We start from the raw sequence: 17,711 nt of genomic DNA, 5'->3' as shown, positions 1-17,711 counted from the left end.
GTACATTTACACAACAACGATATGCTTAAAACGGAAACGTTTTTCCTTTGAGTTTTCCGCCTACAGACGACACCATTGTCAAAACAATCCCCATTCACCACATCCGCGAAAACGGCTAAAAACCCTGGATTCTGGTGCCAGGCCATTAGATGGCGATGAAACACTATAGACTGAACACATAATACGCATGTGCATGACATCATCGTCTTCAGAGATTCGTGTTTTTGTTGTTTACACGGAGACCGTTTTCAAAAACTTGCACTTTGAATCCCGTTTTCAAAACTTTGCATTTTCAGGCACCCAAAACGCCATTGTCGTGTAAATGACCGGCCAAAACACATAAAAAGATTTACGTTTTTAGTTGAAAATGGTGTGGTGTAAACAGCCCCTTAGACCAACTAACAACCAGTTTAGACTAGCTAATGAGCTGATTGTACCAATTAATGATCATCTTAGACCTCATTTGGACAACTTGGACCTACTAATGACTCTCTTGGACCAGATAATGACTAGTTTAGATCAGCTAATGACTAGTTTGTACCATATAATTTACTTTGATACCATGGTAATTACTAGGGGTGGAACGGTACATGTATTCGTATTGAACCGAAACGGTACGGGCGTCACGGTTCGGTGCACGAATTTACACGGAGAATACACGGTATAAAAATAAATAAAACTCGCGTGCAAATTAATTAATGTAATGCGGAACTACTGTTAGATATGCGGGTTCTCTAGGGACACATAATCTGTACCCTCGGCTTTGCTCTGAACCTCTATGCTCTGAACGCGCGTTCACTTCAAATGTTGGCTAACTTGGCTTTATACGCGCGTCCTATTCGCTTTGGACTAGCGTCGAACTAGACGCGATAGACGTGAATTTGACGCTCTATTCGCGTTTGGTGTGATACCGCATTATGAACAGGCTGCGATGTCAAGATTGCAATGCTGGAGTGTGTGTGTGTGTGTGTGCGCGCGCGAGAGAGAGAGAGAGAGGCGCGGGCGCGACCGAACAGTGAAAACATAAAAAACATAGGCTACTCCGTCATTTTGTTCATACTGATCATTAAACCTGCAAAGTGTTTACTTATATTTGTGTACACTCGCAATAAAACACAACATTGTGCTTCTCTCACACTCTAAACTCTTGTCAAACTGTAACCTACAACTGTCACCCAACCAAAATCACACACACACACACACACACACACACACTGTTTTAAAAGCAAAACATATTTATCCAACTCCATTTCAAAACAGTCTGTGGGTTACATCTTTTTCAACATATTGCATTGGTTTTCATTTCTCGTCCTCGGAGCACTAATCTTACACATTCTACATTGATTAAAAAAGAAAATCGAATGTGTTTTTAATGGTAGTATTATTTTATACAGAAACCAATTATTTATAATTCAGATGAGAATAATGTTACATTGTTAATTAATAATGTTAATTAAAATTAAGGAAAACAAATATATTGATTGAAATATAGCAAATTAATTTTAAATTAATTCAGGTACAATTACCAAACATATCGCAAGGTCTTTTTAGTCTTTTTATTAATTTAATTAATAAACTAATTGTATAAAACAATTGTCAGTGCACTACAAATAAACTGGTTCTACGCCTTTATTAATAAAACTTATTTAAAAAATACAATGCCTTCTGCATTTTTGTTTTGCTTTTCCCTCCATTGTCCCGAAATCGTACCGAACCGTGATGTCTGAACCGAGGTAAGAACCGAACCGTGACTTCTGTGTACCGTTCCACCCCTAGTATTTACACAAATTCTAAAAAGTACCTTTGGAGAGTACCATTACCCTCATCTAGTGACCAAAAACATCCTCCATTTTGTAAATTAAGCATTTAAACACGTCCATAAATATACTGCATGCGACACCAATCAATGTCAGACAGAAAGAATAACTTACAAACATCCTAGTTTGTGTAACCAACCAGAAAAGACGTCACTAAAACATAATGTTGCTAACCTGGTACTCATTTGGCCAGAAAGTGCTGACTGCCAGTTCCACCTGGTGCCACTGTCGTCCACGTGAGCCAGAGACATTCCATACGGGAATGCCAAGCGGCCCACCGTTGACCCGCACATAAACCCGCAGCGCCCCCGGGCTGTGGCCGTCTCTGCTGTACAGGAAGTAGCTGAACTGCACGCAGTGCGTGTCGTTTTCGCTTAGAGTCTGCAGCAGAAGCTGAGCCCTCTGCCCCGCTGCATGCTGGGAGGAGTTGACCATCATGTAGGAGCCTTGAGGAGGAAGACAACACAGCAAGAAGGAAGAATCAGCCAAAGGTCAGAGCCATCACATACAAACATAAACACTCAAATATCAACTATTAAAAGAAATAGTCCTAAATTTAATATGGTTTCACACACAAAGCCATCATATCATTTCACAAGGCATGGAATATAGCGCACGGGTCATACGAACCTGTTTTATGATACATTTATGTTGCTTTTTATCCTTTGTGGAGGTTAACATCAAATGTATGCTCTCGTTATATGGGAAATAATGCTTATTTTTTATGTTCAAGAAAGACGGAAAAAAAGTCATACGGGTTTGGACTGACATGAGGGTAAGTAAATTATGACAGATTTTATTTTTACCTATTTGTTTAACATAATCACTTTGTGTTTCGGTCATAAAATATAGTATAAAACAGAAATCTGAAAGCAAGAACATTAAATATTTTCTCTGAATAAGAAAACATTTCATATCTTTGTGTGGCAACAAACATTTGTGGAGAGCTTTAGTGCATATTAGAGTGTGCTTGCTTAAAGAAACAGGCACATATACACTAAGCTCAGAGAGAATAAAAGAAATTGAGGGGGAAATAAATATCCAGCTTCTCTGCGGAGCATATCTGCTGTATTACAGCCTACTCAGAAACTTCTGTGTAGTTTTCCCATTCCTACTTTTCAAAAGCTCTTGTTTGTCTATTTGTCTCTTTCCGCAGACTATCTCTCCCTTCAGTGAGTTCACAAAGGATGACAATTTTGGCATTACTCTCTCAATACAGAGCACACAGAGAGAGAGACAACACACAGCACGGAATACTAAAATGTCTTTCATGCTCTTTTTAGCCTCGAGGCTCTCTGTCTCTGCGGAGTGTGACAAATGCAAAATTTCTCTGTATAAAGACAGAAATTTGTGAGGTGTTGGTATAGCAACTGGCACAAATACTCAAAACAGGCATATACATACTGTATATGACTCTTCAATTAGGGGAACTTTTCTGTTCCCTGGATTTAAAGAAAAAAAATATTATAGATATTCTAAAAAAAAATTTTAATTTTTTTAACAATCATTCTAGCTTTCAAGGATTTATTATAATTTGTTTGTTAACAAACAGTTTATTCTATGAACAAATATATACACTGCCATTCAAAAATTTGGGTCAGTAAGATTTATTTTTTCAAAGAAATGTACTACTTTTATGCAACAATGATGCATTAAATTGATTTTTTTTAAAGTGTATCCATTCTACCTTTATAATGTTACAAAAGATTTATATTTTAAATGAATGCCGTTTTCCTAAAATCCTAAAAAAAAAATAACCTGCAACTTTTTTCAACTTGAATAAATAATAATAATTTCTGAAAGTGACACTGAAGACTGGAGTCATGGCTGCTAAAAATACAGGTTTGAAAAAAAAAAGATTAAAATTATTATTATTTTAAGTTGCCATAATATTTCACAATATTACTTTCATCAAATAAATGCAGCCTTGATGAGCATCAGAAACAAATTCTTAGACCCCAAACTTTTAAATGGTAGTGTATATACAGTTTACTCAATATTTTTTTTTACATAATACCAATATTCCTGTCATTACCATCACACCAGACATTTGAAAACTAAAGAAATGAGGATAGGCGAGCACACTGACAGTTTGAAGATTTTTTTATATATATATATATATATATAGAATGAGCAAAGAGCAAAGTAGCTTGAAGCTAGCCTGGTTAAAACCAGACCATTCTCAGTTGTAACTGAGTTATGGTCTGGCACAGCGTCATAGACAAATCATTTCCAGAGGGGCGTCACCAACGGACGTCGCGGATAGACCTAAAACCAATCAGAGCGATGAAGGAGATGACGTATGCAGAGCGGGTGTTGTTCTTTGCTCGGTTTTTAACGAAAATGAAACGTTCAAATCGCTTAAAACCGACGCGATAGCTGATTCGAACGAGTGATGTTCGGCGGCGGCATCCATCTCTGTAATGTAGGCTACAAAATCTGCTTCAAAATCCCAGCGCTGTGGTCATCGTGTAAAGCCCGCCCCAACGTTTCTGATTGGTGCCTCGATTTCGACGGATTGGAAATGGGCTTGAATGAGCTCTTTGCCAGACTAACTTTCAGAGCAAATCTAAATTTGCCGGAAGTTGTCTGGGTTTTCCCAGGCTAGCTTGAAGCAGCTTGCGAGAGCTAAATTTGTCCGATAATATTTCTCCGACAATATTTCTCCAACATTTTCCCCAAAACATGAAAAGTATCATTAACATCATACACAATATAATTAAAAAAAAATCCACACCATCACACACATGAACATATACATGTATGTCTACTTCAAGATAAAAAAAAGTACATGTAATGTTTTAACATAAAAGGTTTAAAGAAGTTTAAAGTCTCAAGATTTGATATAGTCAAACGTCCTTAATTGAGAACAATCTCACATGCAAGTACATAAAACAACATTCGGCCTGCTTGTTGTTATTAATCAGAGAACAGTGGGACGTTGCAAGTGGGAGCTCCATTTGCAAATAGAGGCTGAGTGAATAATTACGTATGAACTATTCATACCGTATATATACACACGAGGAAGAACTTCTAACCATTGTTTTCTGTATTTGTATATTTTGTCCTCCAAAATGCCCCTGCGTCTAGAAGACAACCGTCACTCCATCCCAAGGTCTTTGTGTTGATTCACATGAAAAATACGAGACCAGACTGTCCTTGTTATCAAAGGAGTTTTTATATGGTCTGACAGAGCAAAAAAAAACCTTGATTAAAATAAAACCTCATTTTCCTAAGCTGAAGGTTAACAGCTATGAATTACAGTACCTAGCAAAGAAAGAGACTTTATAGTTAAGTTGAAATGACAGAAATCAGCTAGTCAGTGGGCAAAAGCTGGCATTGTGTTGGGGACACTTTCATCAATCATGTACTGAATATAACAGCTTATTAAATATATAGGCCGCAAAAAGTATTTGAACGTAAGCCTCGCATAAAAATGTATGAATGTCATTGTATTAAATTAAACATCAAATCAGATGGCATTTATTTTAAATGGTATAAGCCCATATTTCAAGCAGAGTTTACCACAAAATGTTAAAGTCTGAAAATCACGTGTACACACACTTTAAAAAAATCATAAAAAGGATCATAACTAATAACTAATGGCTCTGGGACCAGGCGCTCTCCAAAGCACCTAGGACATCCCTTGATTTATGTATGTCTGGGTGTACATGTGTGTGAAAAGCCCTGCTCTCTCAAGGCATTCTGGTTAATTAGATTTCTCAAGGCTTCTTCATATTGCACTCTAGAGACATCTGAAGAGCACATCACAAGGAAGAAACGAAGAATGGAAAAGGAGGGAACACCGCTAAATCTACAGATAAAGAGTGATTCAGCTGTATTAAACATGTACCTTAACCCACAGAGGAGCTATTGAGAGTCACTGTAAGCAAGGAATTATGACGTTCATGAGGTACTGTTGATTTTCTCAAGCCCATGAAGCTGTTGACTTTGATGAAATGGCTATTTAAAGCTCTCAATACTGATGTGGCTAAATTGCTGCCAGATTAATAAATTAGATGGACAGATATATAGACAAATTGATATATTAAGAATGCACAATAAATCAAATAGCAAAATATATAAGCATATAAAGCATATATAACTCCAACATCCAGATGTAAGTCCAACACTAGAAGAAAATACTATTAGAGCTTTTTATCTAGTATAGCATCTTTTATTAGTGCTGGGCAACGATTAATCGCAATTAATTGCATCCAAAATAAAATTTTGTGTTTACATAATATGTGTGTGTACTGTGTATAATTATTTTGTATATATAAATACAGACACATGCATGTATATATTTAAGAAAAATGTGTTATATATACAATATTTATATTTATATATAATATAAATGATGTTTAAATATATATATACACTACCGTTCAAAAGTTTGGGGTCGGTACGATTTTAAATACTTTTAAAGGAATTCTCTTCTGCTAACCATGCTTATTTGATTAAAAATACAACAAAAATCAGTTATAGTATTAAATATTATTCCAGTGTAAATCAGGTGTTTTCTGTGTGAATATATAGTAAAGTGTAATTTATTCCTGTGATCAAAGCTGAATTTTCAGCATCACCAGTGTCAGTGTCTTCAGTGTCAAATGATCCTTCACAAATCAGTATAATATGAGGATTTGATGCTCAAGAAACATTTATTATTATTATCAATGTTGAAACAGTTGTTGGTCTGTCAGTTGTACAGTTTTTTTTTTTAGGATTCTTTGATGAATAGGAAGTTCAAAAGAACAGCATTTGTTTGAAATAGAATCTTTTGTAACATTATAAATGTCTTTACTGTCACTTTCAATCAAATTAAAGGAGCTGTATGTAAGATTGTGGCCAAAATTGGTACTGCAATCACTTTCAAATTACTGTAGAGCTGTGTATCCCCTCCCCCTCCCCCCTGACTCGAGGTTGCCAGATAGGCTGCAGGATCCAGCAGGAACATAGGCTGCTACAAGGAGCTTTCAACTAGAGCAGAGCTGGCAACCCAGATGCCGAAACACTACTGACTTCGTGATTGGTAGATAGGTGGAGGGTGGGGCTTCAGGCCAAAACACAAGATGACAACATCAACATCAGTTGAGGGCTGCAACTTCACTTTTTAAATGACAATATCCTGGCCGTACTACTGTTGTCAGTGATATAAGTATTTGAAATGAACATGATTTCTTAATGTCTAGTGACATATCAGGGCCATTTTATAATTAATTGAAATACATTTCTTACATACAGCTCCTTTAAGTATTGATTTCCTTCCTCCAAAAAATAAAAATAAAATTCTCACTGACCCCAAACTTTTGAACGGTAGTGTATATATATATATATGTATATATATATATATATGTATATATATATATGTATATATATATATATATATATATATATATATATATATATATTTAAACATCATTTATGCAAATATTTCTTAATATATATATATAAATATATATACATATACAAAATAATTATGCACAGCAATTAATCGTGATCAATTGTTGCCCAGCACTTCTTTTTATATGCCATCGTTCTATTGTGAATATAAATATTTTGACAGCTGGTATCACATATTCAATAGAGGGGTGAAGGAAGTCAGACCCCGGAAGTCTAATTCGCCACTGGGTCCTTTGATGTTTTCCTATGGGGTTTTATAATGGAGTTTATAAATTTATGAGTAAAATAAAGCCTGTGGTCAACATAACTTGACGATTATTTGACGTTTTGTTCTACAACGTACACTGCAGTGCACACACTCTCACCCCAAACTGCCTTATTTACTTCTTAAAAATGTACACTTTCAAAAACAAGTCTCCGTGCAACAAGCATTTATTTAAATAAATGATTAATGACTCGCTCATAAAAGACATTTACTTTTACAATCCCCACAACCACCACTAATACACAGATTGTGAATATCATTTCTGGCTATCATAATCTTCTAAAACATTTCTGCATCTATTTAGGTGCAACCAAAACAGAAATGTACATGAATACATTTATAGATAATGTGATATATTGAGAGATGTGCTGATTGAACAGACAGAACCAGACAGCCAAAAAGATGTATTCATATTGCTTTATTATAGTGCAACCAGCACATAAAAAAAAAAGCATCCACTAAAACAGTGGAAAACACATGACGACATTTGAGAGCACACTCCAGAACTCTCTCAAGGAGGCGCTGATTGAATTCACAGCGGAGAGTCTGTGCTTCGTCATATCATATATAAATCTGAACCCAAACAACAGAGCTGACCATATATCTCAGCCAGAGGCCCCAGAACCCATCTGAGTACGCTGGCGCCCTGTCCCTCTCTTTCTTACAGGTGGGAGTGAGGCAAAGCACAATATATTGGTGCTGACATTTTGCTTCTCGCCATCTTCTTCTCCTGCATGAGATCAGAATCCAATCTTTCAGAGCCCGCCTAAAACCTCAGAAAGCCAGAATGGCTGCTACAATTTCTCCCAGAGGACTAAAATGTTGATTATTCAATATTTAATTTCGCTTAAACCGTGAGCATTAAAGGGATACTCCACTTTTTTTGGAAATATAGGCTCATTTTACAACTCCCCCAGAGTTAAACTGTTGAGTTTTACCGTTTTTGAATCCATTCAGCCGATCTCCGGTTCTGGCGGTACCACTTTTAGCATAGCTTAGCATACATCATTGAAGTGGACAAGACCATTAGCATTTCTAAAAAAAAATGACCAAAGAGTTTCGATCTATCCTATTTCAAACTTGACTCTTCTGTAGTTACATAGTGCACTAAGACCGACGAAAAATGTAAAGTTGCGATTTTCTAGGCTGATATGGCTAGGAACTATACTCTCATTCCTGCGTAATAATCAAGAACCTTTACTGCCGTACCATGAGAGCAGCAGGCGTAATGATATGACACAGCGCCTGAAAATAGGCCACCTTCCGTCAACACAACGGAACTATTTTCAGGCGCTGCGTCATATCATTACGCCTGCTGCACTCATGGTACGGCAGTAAAGGTTCTTGATTATTACGCAGGAATGAGAGTTTAGTTCCTAGCCATATCAGCCTAGAAAATCGCAACTTTACATTTTCCATCAGTCTTAGTGCACGATGTAACTACAGAAGAGGCAAGTTTTAAATAGGAAAGATATCGAAACTCTTTGGTCATTTTTTTTTTTTTGAATTGCTAATGGTCTTGTCCACTTCAATGATGTATGCTAAGCTATGCTAAAAGTGGTACCGCCAGAACCGGAGATCGGCTGAATGGATTCAAAAACGGTAAAACTCAACAGTTTAACTCTGGGGGAGTTGTAAAATGAGCCTATTTCCCAAAAAAAGTGGAGTATCCCTTTAAGGGAATTGTTTCGGGATAAGTACAAGCTTTATCGACAGTGGCACACAGAAACTTATTTTGGCTTGTCCCTCAGTTTGTAAAAACAACAAAAAAATATGTAAAGGGCTTACAAGAGTACCAGAGGCATAAAGAAGAAATGTGAAGCTAGTATTTTGGCTCTGCCATTTGGAAATGGTGTGATCATAAATGTATATGTTTATGTATATTGCAGTGCTATACAATTGTACACTGTATATCACTAACAGGCAAAACATGTACTGTAATAATAATTTCAAAAAAAATCTGTCAGACTTTTAAATGACTGTCAAGGCAAAAATATGCTTTTTGTTCCCAGAATTGTGTACTTACAGCCTCTATCAGCAGCCTCTAACCTCCTGTATAGTTTCATTAGAGATCCATAACTGCGTGTAACACGGTGATTCATTAGTTCAGTGAAAACGACTATATAATTTTAAACCTGTACATTTTTCGAGAACTTTGTTCGGAAGAAACTTTGATAACAACAGGTCTTACAAACGCCTTTTGATTAGGTTTTTGTCCTCACTTTGAGTCTATTACTGTTGTTGAGTAAATTCATCCAAAAACTCGATCCTGTTAACTGTCAATATCCGGTGTTAAAATAAAGGTGTCGACCGAGGCTGAACACAAGAAAAGCTCATTCGAGCTGAGATAACTTGATTTATAAAATGATTACTGTTAGAAATGTTCAGTGTGTCTGTAATTAAGTAAACTGATTCGGTCTTATCGCTCGAAAAGAAAATGTTTCTGGTGATTGTTCAAAGGTTAATTGGGTTACAAAGCTACTCTCAAGAGCAGTCAATAAAATACTCTTGTAAAGACAATTCCACGGTTCACAGTAATTTGTGGCATTCATAAAACATTTCCACTGTGTTTCAACTAAGTCTAGGGAAACGTCAGCAGTAATGGATAAAGTTCCTCGTTGTATAAGAGATAGACATCATATATCATTCCATGCATTCGAGATCATACATATTCAATGATATCCTTGAAAATGACCCAAAGTTTTATTACCTAGCATGACTCCAGGTTAGCAATTATTCTGTGTAAAACTGAGTCACCCTAATCACTGTCAGTCAGCGTCAAGTCTAAGAGAGCCTTGTCTTCTTTCTCCGTTATGAACGATGTGAACTTCTAACCTTCAATGTCTATTTTTCTCCTTCAACCTTTTTCTTTTTTTGCAAAATGGATTGTGTGTTAGCACTCCATTAGCACTGGAATGATGAAAGATACAATGTCAGACATAACAAACAATACACACGGCAAAGGAAAAATATATAAACGAACCAAGACTGAAAAAGCACTAAGATACTGTGCCAAAACAAAGCTTTGTGTACTTTTAGGGCATTTTTGATGTGAATTCACCAGGAAGAGCAAAGAACCTCCTGCTGAACCGTTCAATAAGGTCAGACGTCCCTCTTGCCATTTTGATATTTACACTGAAAGCGTCACAGGTTAACCTTTGACTATTCACCTCATCGTGAAGCCACCGTTACACACCGGCACAGACATACTGTTCACATGAACTAGAAATATCAAACATAAGGTGACCTTTGGTGAATTATGCCTCCAAGGCTGGTGAAATCTGATAAAGTCCCATCCATTCGCTGCTAACCCTTCCCAAGGGCGCAGGAACATACATAACGAGATTTGAAGTGATTGAGCCCATCGTCATTCAAACGGTGCAGCGCAGGAAAACAGCCACTCGCCAGCTAACAGAGATGCTATCTCGGAGAAAACAGGAGAGAGAGAGCGAGTCAAGAAAGGACCAAGGACAGCATTGAGGTGGACGAGAGAAAGGCTGAAAGATGCAATCACAAAAAAGTTAGAGGACTCGAAAGTTGAGGCCTGAAACAGTCAGAGGAATGAGAGAAAAAAACAGGAAGGGAGGGCAGATAAAGGCGGAATGGAAAACAAGAAGATTATTAGAAACAGAAAAGAAGAGATATAAAGTCAGAGAAGCAGGGACAGGCTTGCACTTGGCACTTGCCACTTTGCATGAATAAGGTAGAGCATAGTCTGTGAAAAAGAGGTTCTTAATCTTTAAAAAAAAATGTGTTACCCCCAGGAGGTCAAACTAAATATTATATGAGATGTTTTATTGTCTATTAATTTTATATCAGGTTTGGAATTTTTGCAACCCAGTTAATTTGCAACTTAAAACTTAGAAATTAAATGAAATAGAGTAAGGACTAGCTAGTTAAACCAAATGTTGACCAACAATGTTTACTTGTAGTTACAAAAAAAATGGTTTGATAATTTTTCTAGCAATAACTTGGATTAAACGGTTGAGTTTAATGAATGCAGTCAACACAATACTTTGTCCAAACATGAAAACTACCCAGCTGGCATTTTAATGTCGAGTCACTGTTGAATCGACGTCAGGTGCCAGTGTTGGATAACCATTGAATTTTGTTTAGATTTTGCAAATCAGATTGCAAATTGGATTTTGGAACAACGTTATTTTTCTACTGATATATTTCAACAAAATGTTTAAAAGTCATGGTTGTAAAAATAATGTTGATTTGACGTACAACTAAATTTTTTTTTTATATTTCTATGTTGAATCCGTAGTGAGTCAACAACACAACTTCAACTATTTGGTGTTCAACGTTGTTTTAACGTTGAATTAATGTTTTTTCATAAACTGACATTATTTCAACCACATTTAAACGTTTAATGTCAGTCGAATGCCAGCTGGGAAAAATCACATTCAATTTCTGTATGGGGAGATACACATATTTAATGTGCTTTAAACTAGCTGCTTTTCAGGCTAGGCTAATTTTGTGTTAGATATTAGTTTGTCTATTACTAATAGGCATAACAAAAAAAGCAGCATGCGGGTTTGTGCATTTAATGACTTTTACAAAGTCATGGAACACCAAAGTGCACCATATTCACAGAAATCAGAACTGTCCATTTTTTTTGTTTTCCTGTTTCTCAGAACTTTTAAGAGCATCTTTTTTTTCCTCCATTTGACCCCATCAGCTGGGCTTTGTTCGCCTCTGACATCAAGAGGCTTCAAAGGCGTGTTTGAGAGAATAAAAAGAGAGGTGAAGGGGTGCAGTGCTGAATATAGTTGAATCAATACAATAGGTCCTCTTCCCACTTCAATTTTAGAAGTAGTCGTGCTCACATCTCGCTACCTTAAAGTGTTTAAGGCTCCTCCTGTTCTTATAGCCTCAGTGCTCATTTCTTACCACGTCTTTCAGCCTTTCTCAAAAGGTCAGCTGAAATTTAAGGCATTCTGCCTTGGCTTTCTTTCTTCACATACACATTAAAGTGGGGATGCTTTTTGAAGGTGGACAGCAAAAGAAGATCAGGTTATGCGGTCTGTCATCATGCCTCTTACCTCAAACTATGACAGAACAATATAAAGTGTACAAACAGGTAAACCAACTAATCAAGGTATATTCTCTGACTTACAACCCCAACAGAGACAAAGGTTTTCTTTTAAATTTCTCAACACCTAAACCTTTCTACTGTATTTTTGAATAAATGCAGAAAGAGATTCAACTTGCAAATATGCAAAAGCACTGAAATCCTTCATCATTCATATTCTGTTTCTGTAGAAAATCATGATTGTAACGTATCATGTCATTTCCATGCGGCTGACATTCGCTGATGCCTTTCCCCCTAAAGACACAATTACTATGCAAGAGTATGTGCTGGAATTAACACACACAAATGAATATTTCATCTCAAATGAATATTTTAAACCCTGTTGTGTAGTCACATTCCTTCATCATTTCAAACATGTTTTTGAAATGACAAACAGTGCATTAAATAATACAACACATTAAAAACGAGTAGTGGTGAATATTACTCACAATTACGGTCTCTAACATATTTTTAATAGTTGTTAGAGCACTTGAAAACTATGAAAGCATAAAGCAGAGCACTCAACACTTACAACAGGCCATTATTTTTAGTAGGGGAGTAACAATACATCGATATGGATCGATATATCGGACAAATGACTAACGATACGATGTATTGACACACATAAAGGTACCTTTATTTTTACACTCTTCCACATCTTCACACAATGCATTACCGCCAATGTATCCGTTTATACACAGAATTCCAATTTGACATCATGTGCATCAAAATTTATTAGTGGTTATAATGCAAGTAACCCCACTAATATGTTCCATCATAAATTTCATTAAGTGACGCCTTTTTGTCATCAAATTAAACGTCTCATTAGTTGAGTGGGGAAACATTTAATTAGCATTCATTAATCAGCCAAGTTTTCGTATTGAAATGCAATTACCGCAGGTCCTCTTAATGTAGTGGTACACTGAGCATGAAAATATGAGAAAGCCAATTCGTGGAATGACCCCAATAGACCAAATATGAAATTCATTCATCACTACCAATACAATTCCAACCGATACATGTCATGCACAATTTGTAACAAACTCCGTCTTCACAACAAATCTCAATTCCCTGCACTCGTGGACTTGTAAAAACATGTCAAAATAAGTCTTTGACCTGAGGCTGTTTTTTTTCTTCCAGCCATTTCAATGAAAAATGCAGCTGGTTATACAGAAACCAATTCGAAACACTTTTATTAATATAATAAAATGGTATCTATTTCAAAAGCAGCATATGTTTTTTGCGTTACTGCTGCTTTGAGTGTGCAATGGCAGAAACACACACGGCATGTGTAGTAATAAAGAAATACCTAAAAGCTGCTGCTAACAGTGTGAAACCTCAGTTGCAAAAAATCAATTTTCTCTCTCTCCCATGAAATTCAGCGTAGCGCCCCATGACAGGTTTTCTACTCCTGGGTGTGACACAATACCTAAAGTGTGACCTAATCTCTATTCAGACTTCCCCATCACTCTGTCTCTCTCTTGAATTTTAGATCACTTGTTGTCTACAGACCTGCCCTGTGCTCCACTACCGTATAATAAATACATTTCTAGTCCTTGGCTTGTTTCTGTCAGCTTTCTTATCTTGTCTCATTGCTTCCGAATGAAGGTTTGAGTGTCATTTAATTCCACTAATCACAATGTAAAGCATAAAAGAACTTTTACATCATGCCTGTGAAAATGATTATGGGATTCCTCTGCCAACCCAGTTATATACTGTAACTAGTTCAATGGGTGGGTAGAGCTAGGTAGGATGCATGCTGCCAACATTAAGACACAACTAATGAGATTAATGAAATGTGTTTAATGCTATTAAACGTCTTTAACACAGGGAGGGTATTTAACTAATTGGCATTACAAATGTTATATTCTGTTGTGTTGGACGTTTGAATGATCAAAATGTTCAAAACTAAGATATTGTATCAAATTATTCTTAATTCCCCCTTTCCTTCCTTCAACTGGACAATATTCTTATATATAAGGATCTTGTTCTTGAGTGACTTGCACGATCAAATAAAGGAAAAATAATACATTATATTTTATAACTATTTGATGCGTATATAAATATTTCATTAAATATATATATATATATATATTTTAAAAAAGATCAGTATTAATACTTGCATAAACACAAAATGAAAGTAAAAACTGAGCAAAAATACATGGTTTAAAATCATCAAGATTCAAACAGAATAGACCTAAAATCAAATAGAAAATAGAATCAAATCAAATGTCTATTAAATAAAAGCTCAAAGCAGATGAAAAGATGGCTGTTCTGTTGTGGATTTTATTTTGTGAATAATGTTTTCTTCTGTGAAAAATTCTGCACTTATCTAAATGTTATCCTACTGTAAATGATGGAAAAATCATTAATTGATGTTTGTCCTGTTATAGAAGCGGGCAAACATCTTGAAGCAAATTTGAAAAGTGTTTGGCAGTGTTTTTCCTTTATTAAACTGTTAGCAGAAGCATATTAAAAATGTATTTCCTGCTTGAGAACAAGCAATGAAGACAGAATGAAGACTTGACTTGAAAAGTACATTGCCTCAAAGGGAGTCAACCGATATTCGTATTCCCAATTCAGCCCCTCGGTTCCTCTCGAGACAAACAAAACCTCCTTAACCAAACAAAACGCTGCTTCACAGGTGGATCCACTGGCAGAGCTCCAGCTCTTTAAATCGGCAATGAGAGGGGTGGGCCGCAATTACCCCGGCCTCTCAGGGGACGAGACAATGCATACAAAGCTCCAGGTGAGCTGGAGACCGGGAGAGAAACTTCTCTGAAAGGCTATAGGAGAAAGAAACAGAGTGATGGAAGACCACATCCATGATAAGGAGTAAATAACAGCCGAAGCGTGGCTGGACCGAGTGTAGCCAGTGCCCTCTGGAGCTGGTTGGGAGATAAGCCCATATCAGGAGCCGCTGACTCTTTGGTAGCTGTCGCCAAAGGGGTTCGGGGAAAAACATGCTTCGCCGAAACTGTCTATACGCAGTGACCTTTCGAAAAGTCCTCTGGTCAGCTTGCGATCGAGGGGAGGGGGACGGATGCGAGGCTGTTGTGTACCACGCACGATACACGCCCTGTCTGAGGGACATAAGTGTTTTTGTATGTCTCCAGACCCTGAATTCAATTACAAAAGACCACATTTATCAGATTTCATCTAATAAATGTAGCAGAAAGCAATAGGGAAAATCATTCAGACAGAGCAACACAACCTGTATTTTTTTAAGTGTTAATGTTAGAGAAATTTTACAACAGTTCCATAAAAAAGTGTTAATATTGAGTAACTTGTATTTTTAAATATCTTATGTTTTGGCTTAACCAATGAAAATAGATGAGTGAATGGTTCAAATGACTCACTCATAAAGAGAGTCACTTGTTTTTAAACGAATAGGTTAAGTTAATGATTCAAGTGATTCACTAAGTAAGACAGTCACTTGATTTAACTCTGAATGAATCAGTGTTTTTGAATGAATCAATCACGCGAACGATTCAAATCTTTCACTCACAAATACAGTCCCTTGTTTTGTTCCTGAATGAATCAGTGTTTTTGAATGAATTATAGAGTGAATGATTTACAGGCTGTGTCCGAAATAGCATTATCTCTTGAGTAGGTACTTATTTTGAAGAAGTAATTTGTGACCGCTAAAAAAAAGTATGTTCTATATAGTATGAATGTAATCGGGACGTGCTACATACTGTTGCCCTTATCACGTGATCAGTTGTGTCGCGTCACTGCCATCCAAAAATCCTCTCCCGTGGCATCATGGGATAGTAAAGGGTCCATCGTATGCACACTTCAGAATCTCGCCAGAAGTAGTAGGTCATCTGGGTACTTTCGCCTACTCTTTCGTGAGTGCTGAATTTGGACATACTTCTTTTGTCACATACTGTTTTTCACCTACTATAAAAGTATGCTATATCGGATGCAGCCGCAGTCACTTGTTTCATTCTTAGTGGTTGTGAATTAATTGGTTGTGTGAATGATTCAAATGATTTACTAATGCTTTAGGCTCATCACTTTGTTCTAGAATGAATCAGGTGTTATTGAAGGAATCGAATAAGAATGATTCATTGACTTATTCACTCATAAAGACAGTCACTTGTCGCCAGCTACTGGTGTATCAATGTAACTGGCAGAAAGAGTCATGTAAAAAATTACCCGCCACTATGCAGATATATTTTTCAGACTGTATATCACTTTTGGTACAGCGCTTAGCCAATCAAACTCAAGGACCGTAACTATATAACTATAAATAAGCCATTTGTACACTGACTTGCCTGAAAAGGTACTTTAATAACATTGCTGTTTGTTTAAGCATTCCGCCCAGCTTAATCAATGTTATGAGCTTGGGGCAACCTGTTTAACCGAGCAATGGAAGATGAGATGCAGTTCAGCAAACATGTTTGCAAACAGTCATGTTTTTGCAATTCTACTTAGTGCCTAAATGACAAGTTTCACCTTTAAATAACAGCTCAAATGGTCTTGTTTTGCTACTGTTTGCAAACTCCACAACTTCATTTCCCTATTTAAGGCAGCTGTTTATTTGGACCCATGAGGAAAACAGCACTGCAGGGAGTGTGTCAGAACTAAGCATCACTGGATGGGAACTGGGTTTTTTTTTGCTGACCCTCTCACATCCGTGCTCTGACAGTGGTATCCCAAGTGCACCTTTCCCAGAGCCCTTGGGGCCCGGAAGCTAAAGTATGGTCGAAATCTGGGCTGACATCAACAGCGCCGCTGACACTTCAGGTGCTAAATATAAGCTCCGGGTCCTGAAGTCAGGGGACATGTTCCACTGCGCCAAGCACCGCCAAACTAAGGCCCGGTTCCGTTCCAGTGCCCATCCATTTTTTGCCCTTTTAGGCCTGTGAATGCACACTAGGCATTATTTATTGAAGAAAAAACACACAAATTTACAAGTTATCTGCAGTCTTGAGGGACTCTGTGGAGGCTCAGCAATGCAGTATTTTAATTATGTAGCTTGAGGCAACTATTGGCGGAATTAAAATCGATAGTGATAAATCAGCATAATAAGGCATTCAACAAGAAGCCGCCTTTAACACAGCTGGCTGCTGTTTCTTCGCTCGCCTATGCCTTTGAGAGAGAAAATAAAACGACAAAGGGTGGAGGCATACATCATTTAAAA

The 17,711-nt window shown here is 36.9% G+C and overlaps 1 protein-coding gene across 14 annotated transcripts in view; it reads right to left on the bottom strand.

Annotated features, from left to right (window-relative positions):
- The window catches only part of ptprub (protein tyrosine phosphatase receptor type Ub), a 258,109-nt gene that overhangs the window by 127,291 nt on the left and 113,107 nt on the right, over window positions 1-17,711 (bottom strand). For all 14 annotated transcript variants that reach the window (XM_056270916.1, XM_056270909.1, XM_056270910.1 and 11 more), the window contains exon 3: window positions 1,992-2,263. In XM_056270916.1, the coding sequence (XP_056126891.1) occupies window positions 1,992-2,263 (272 nt within the window). The remainder of the gene's footprint in view (window positions 1-1,991; window positions 2,264-17,711) is intronic.

This window comes from Rhinichthys klamathensis, unplaced genomic scaffold (assembly GCF_029890125.1).
Source record: "Rhinichthys klamathensis goyatoka isolate OS25496 unplaced genomic scaffold, OSU_Roscu_1.1 h1tg000309l_1, whole genome shotgun sequence".
NCBI classification, from domain to species: domain Eukaryota; kingdom Metazoa; phylum Chordata; class Actinopteri; order Cypriniformes; family Leuciscidae; genus Rhinichthys; species Rhinichthys klamathensis.
The sequence above is the reverse complement of the archived record's forward strand: the minus strand, read 5'-3'. Positions and strand labels throughout refer to the sequence as shown.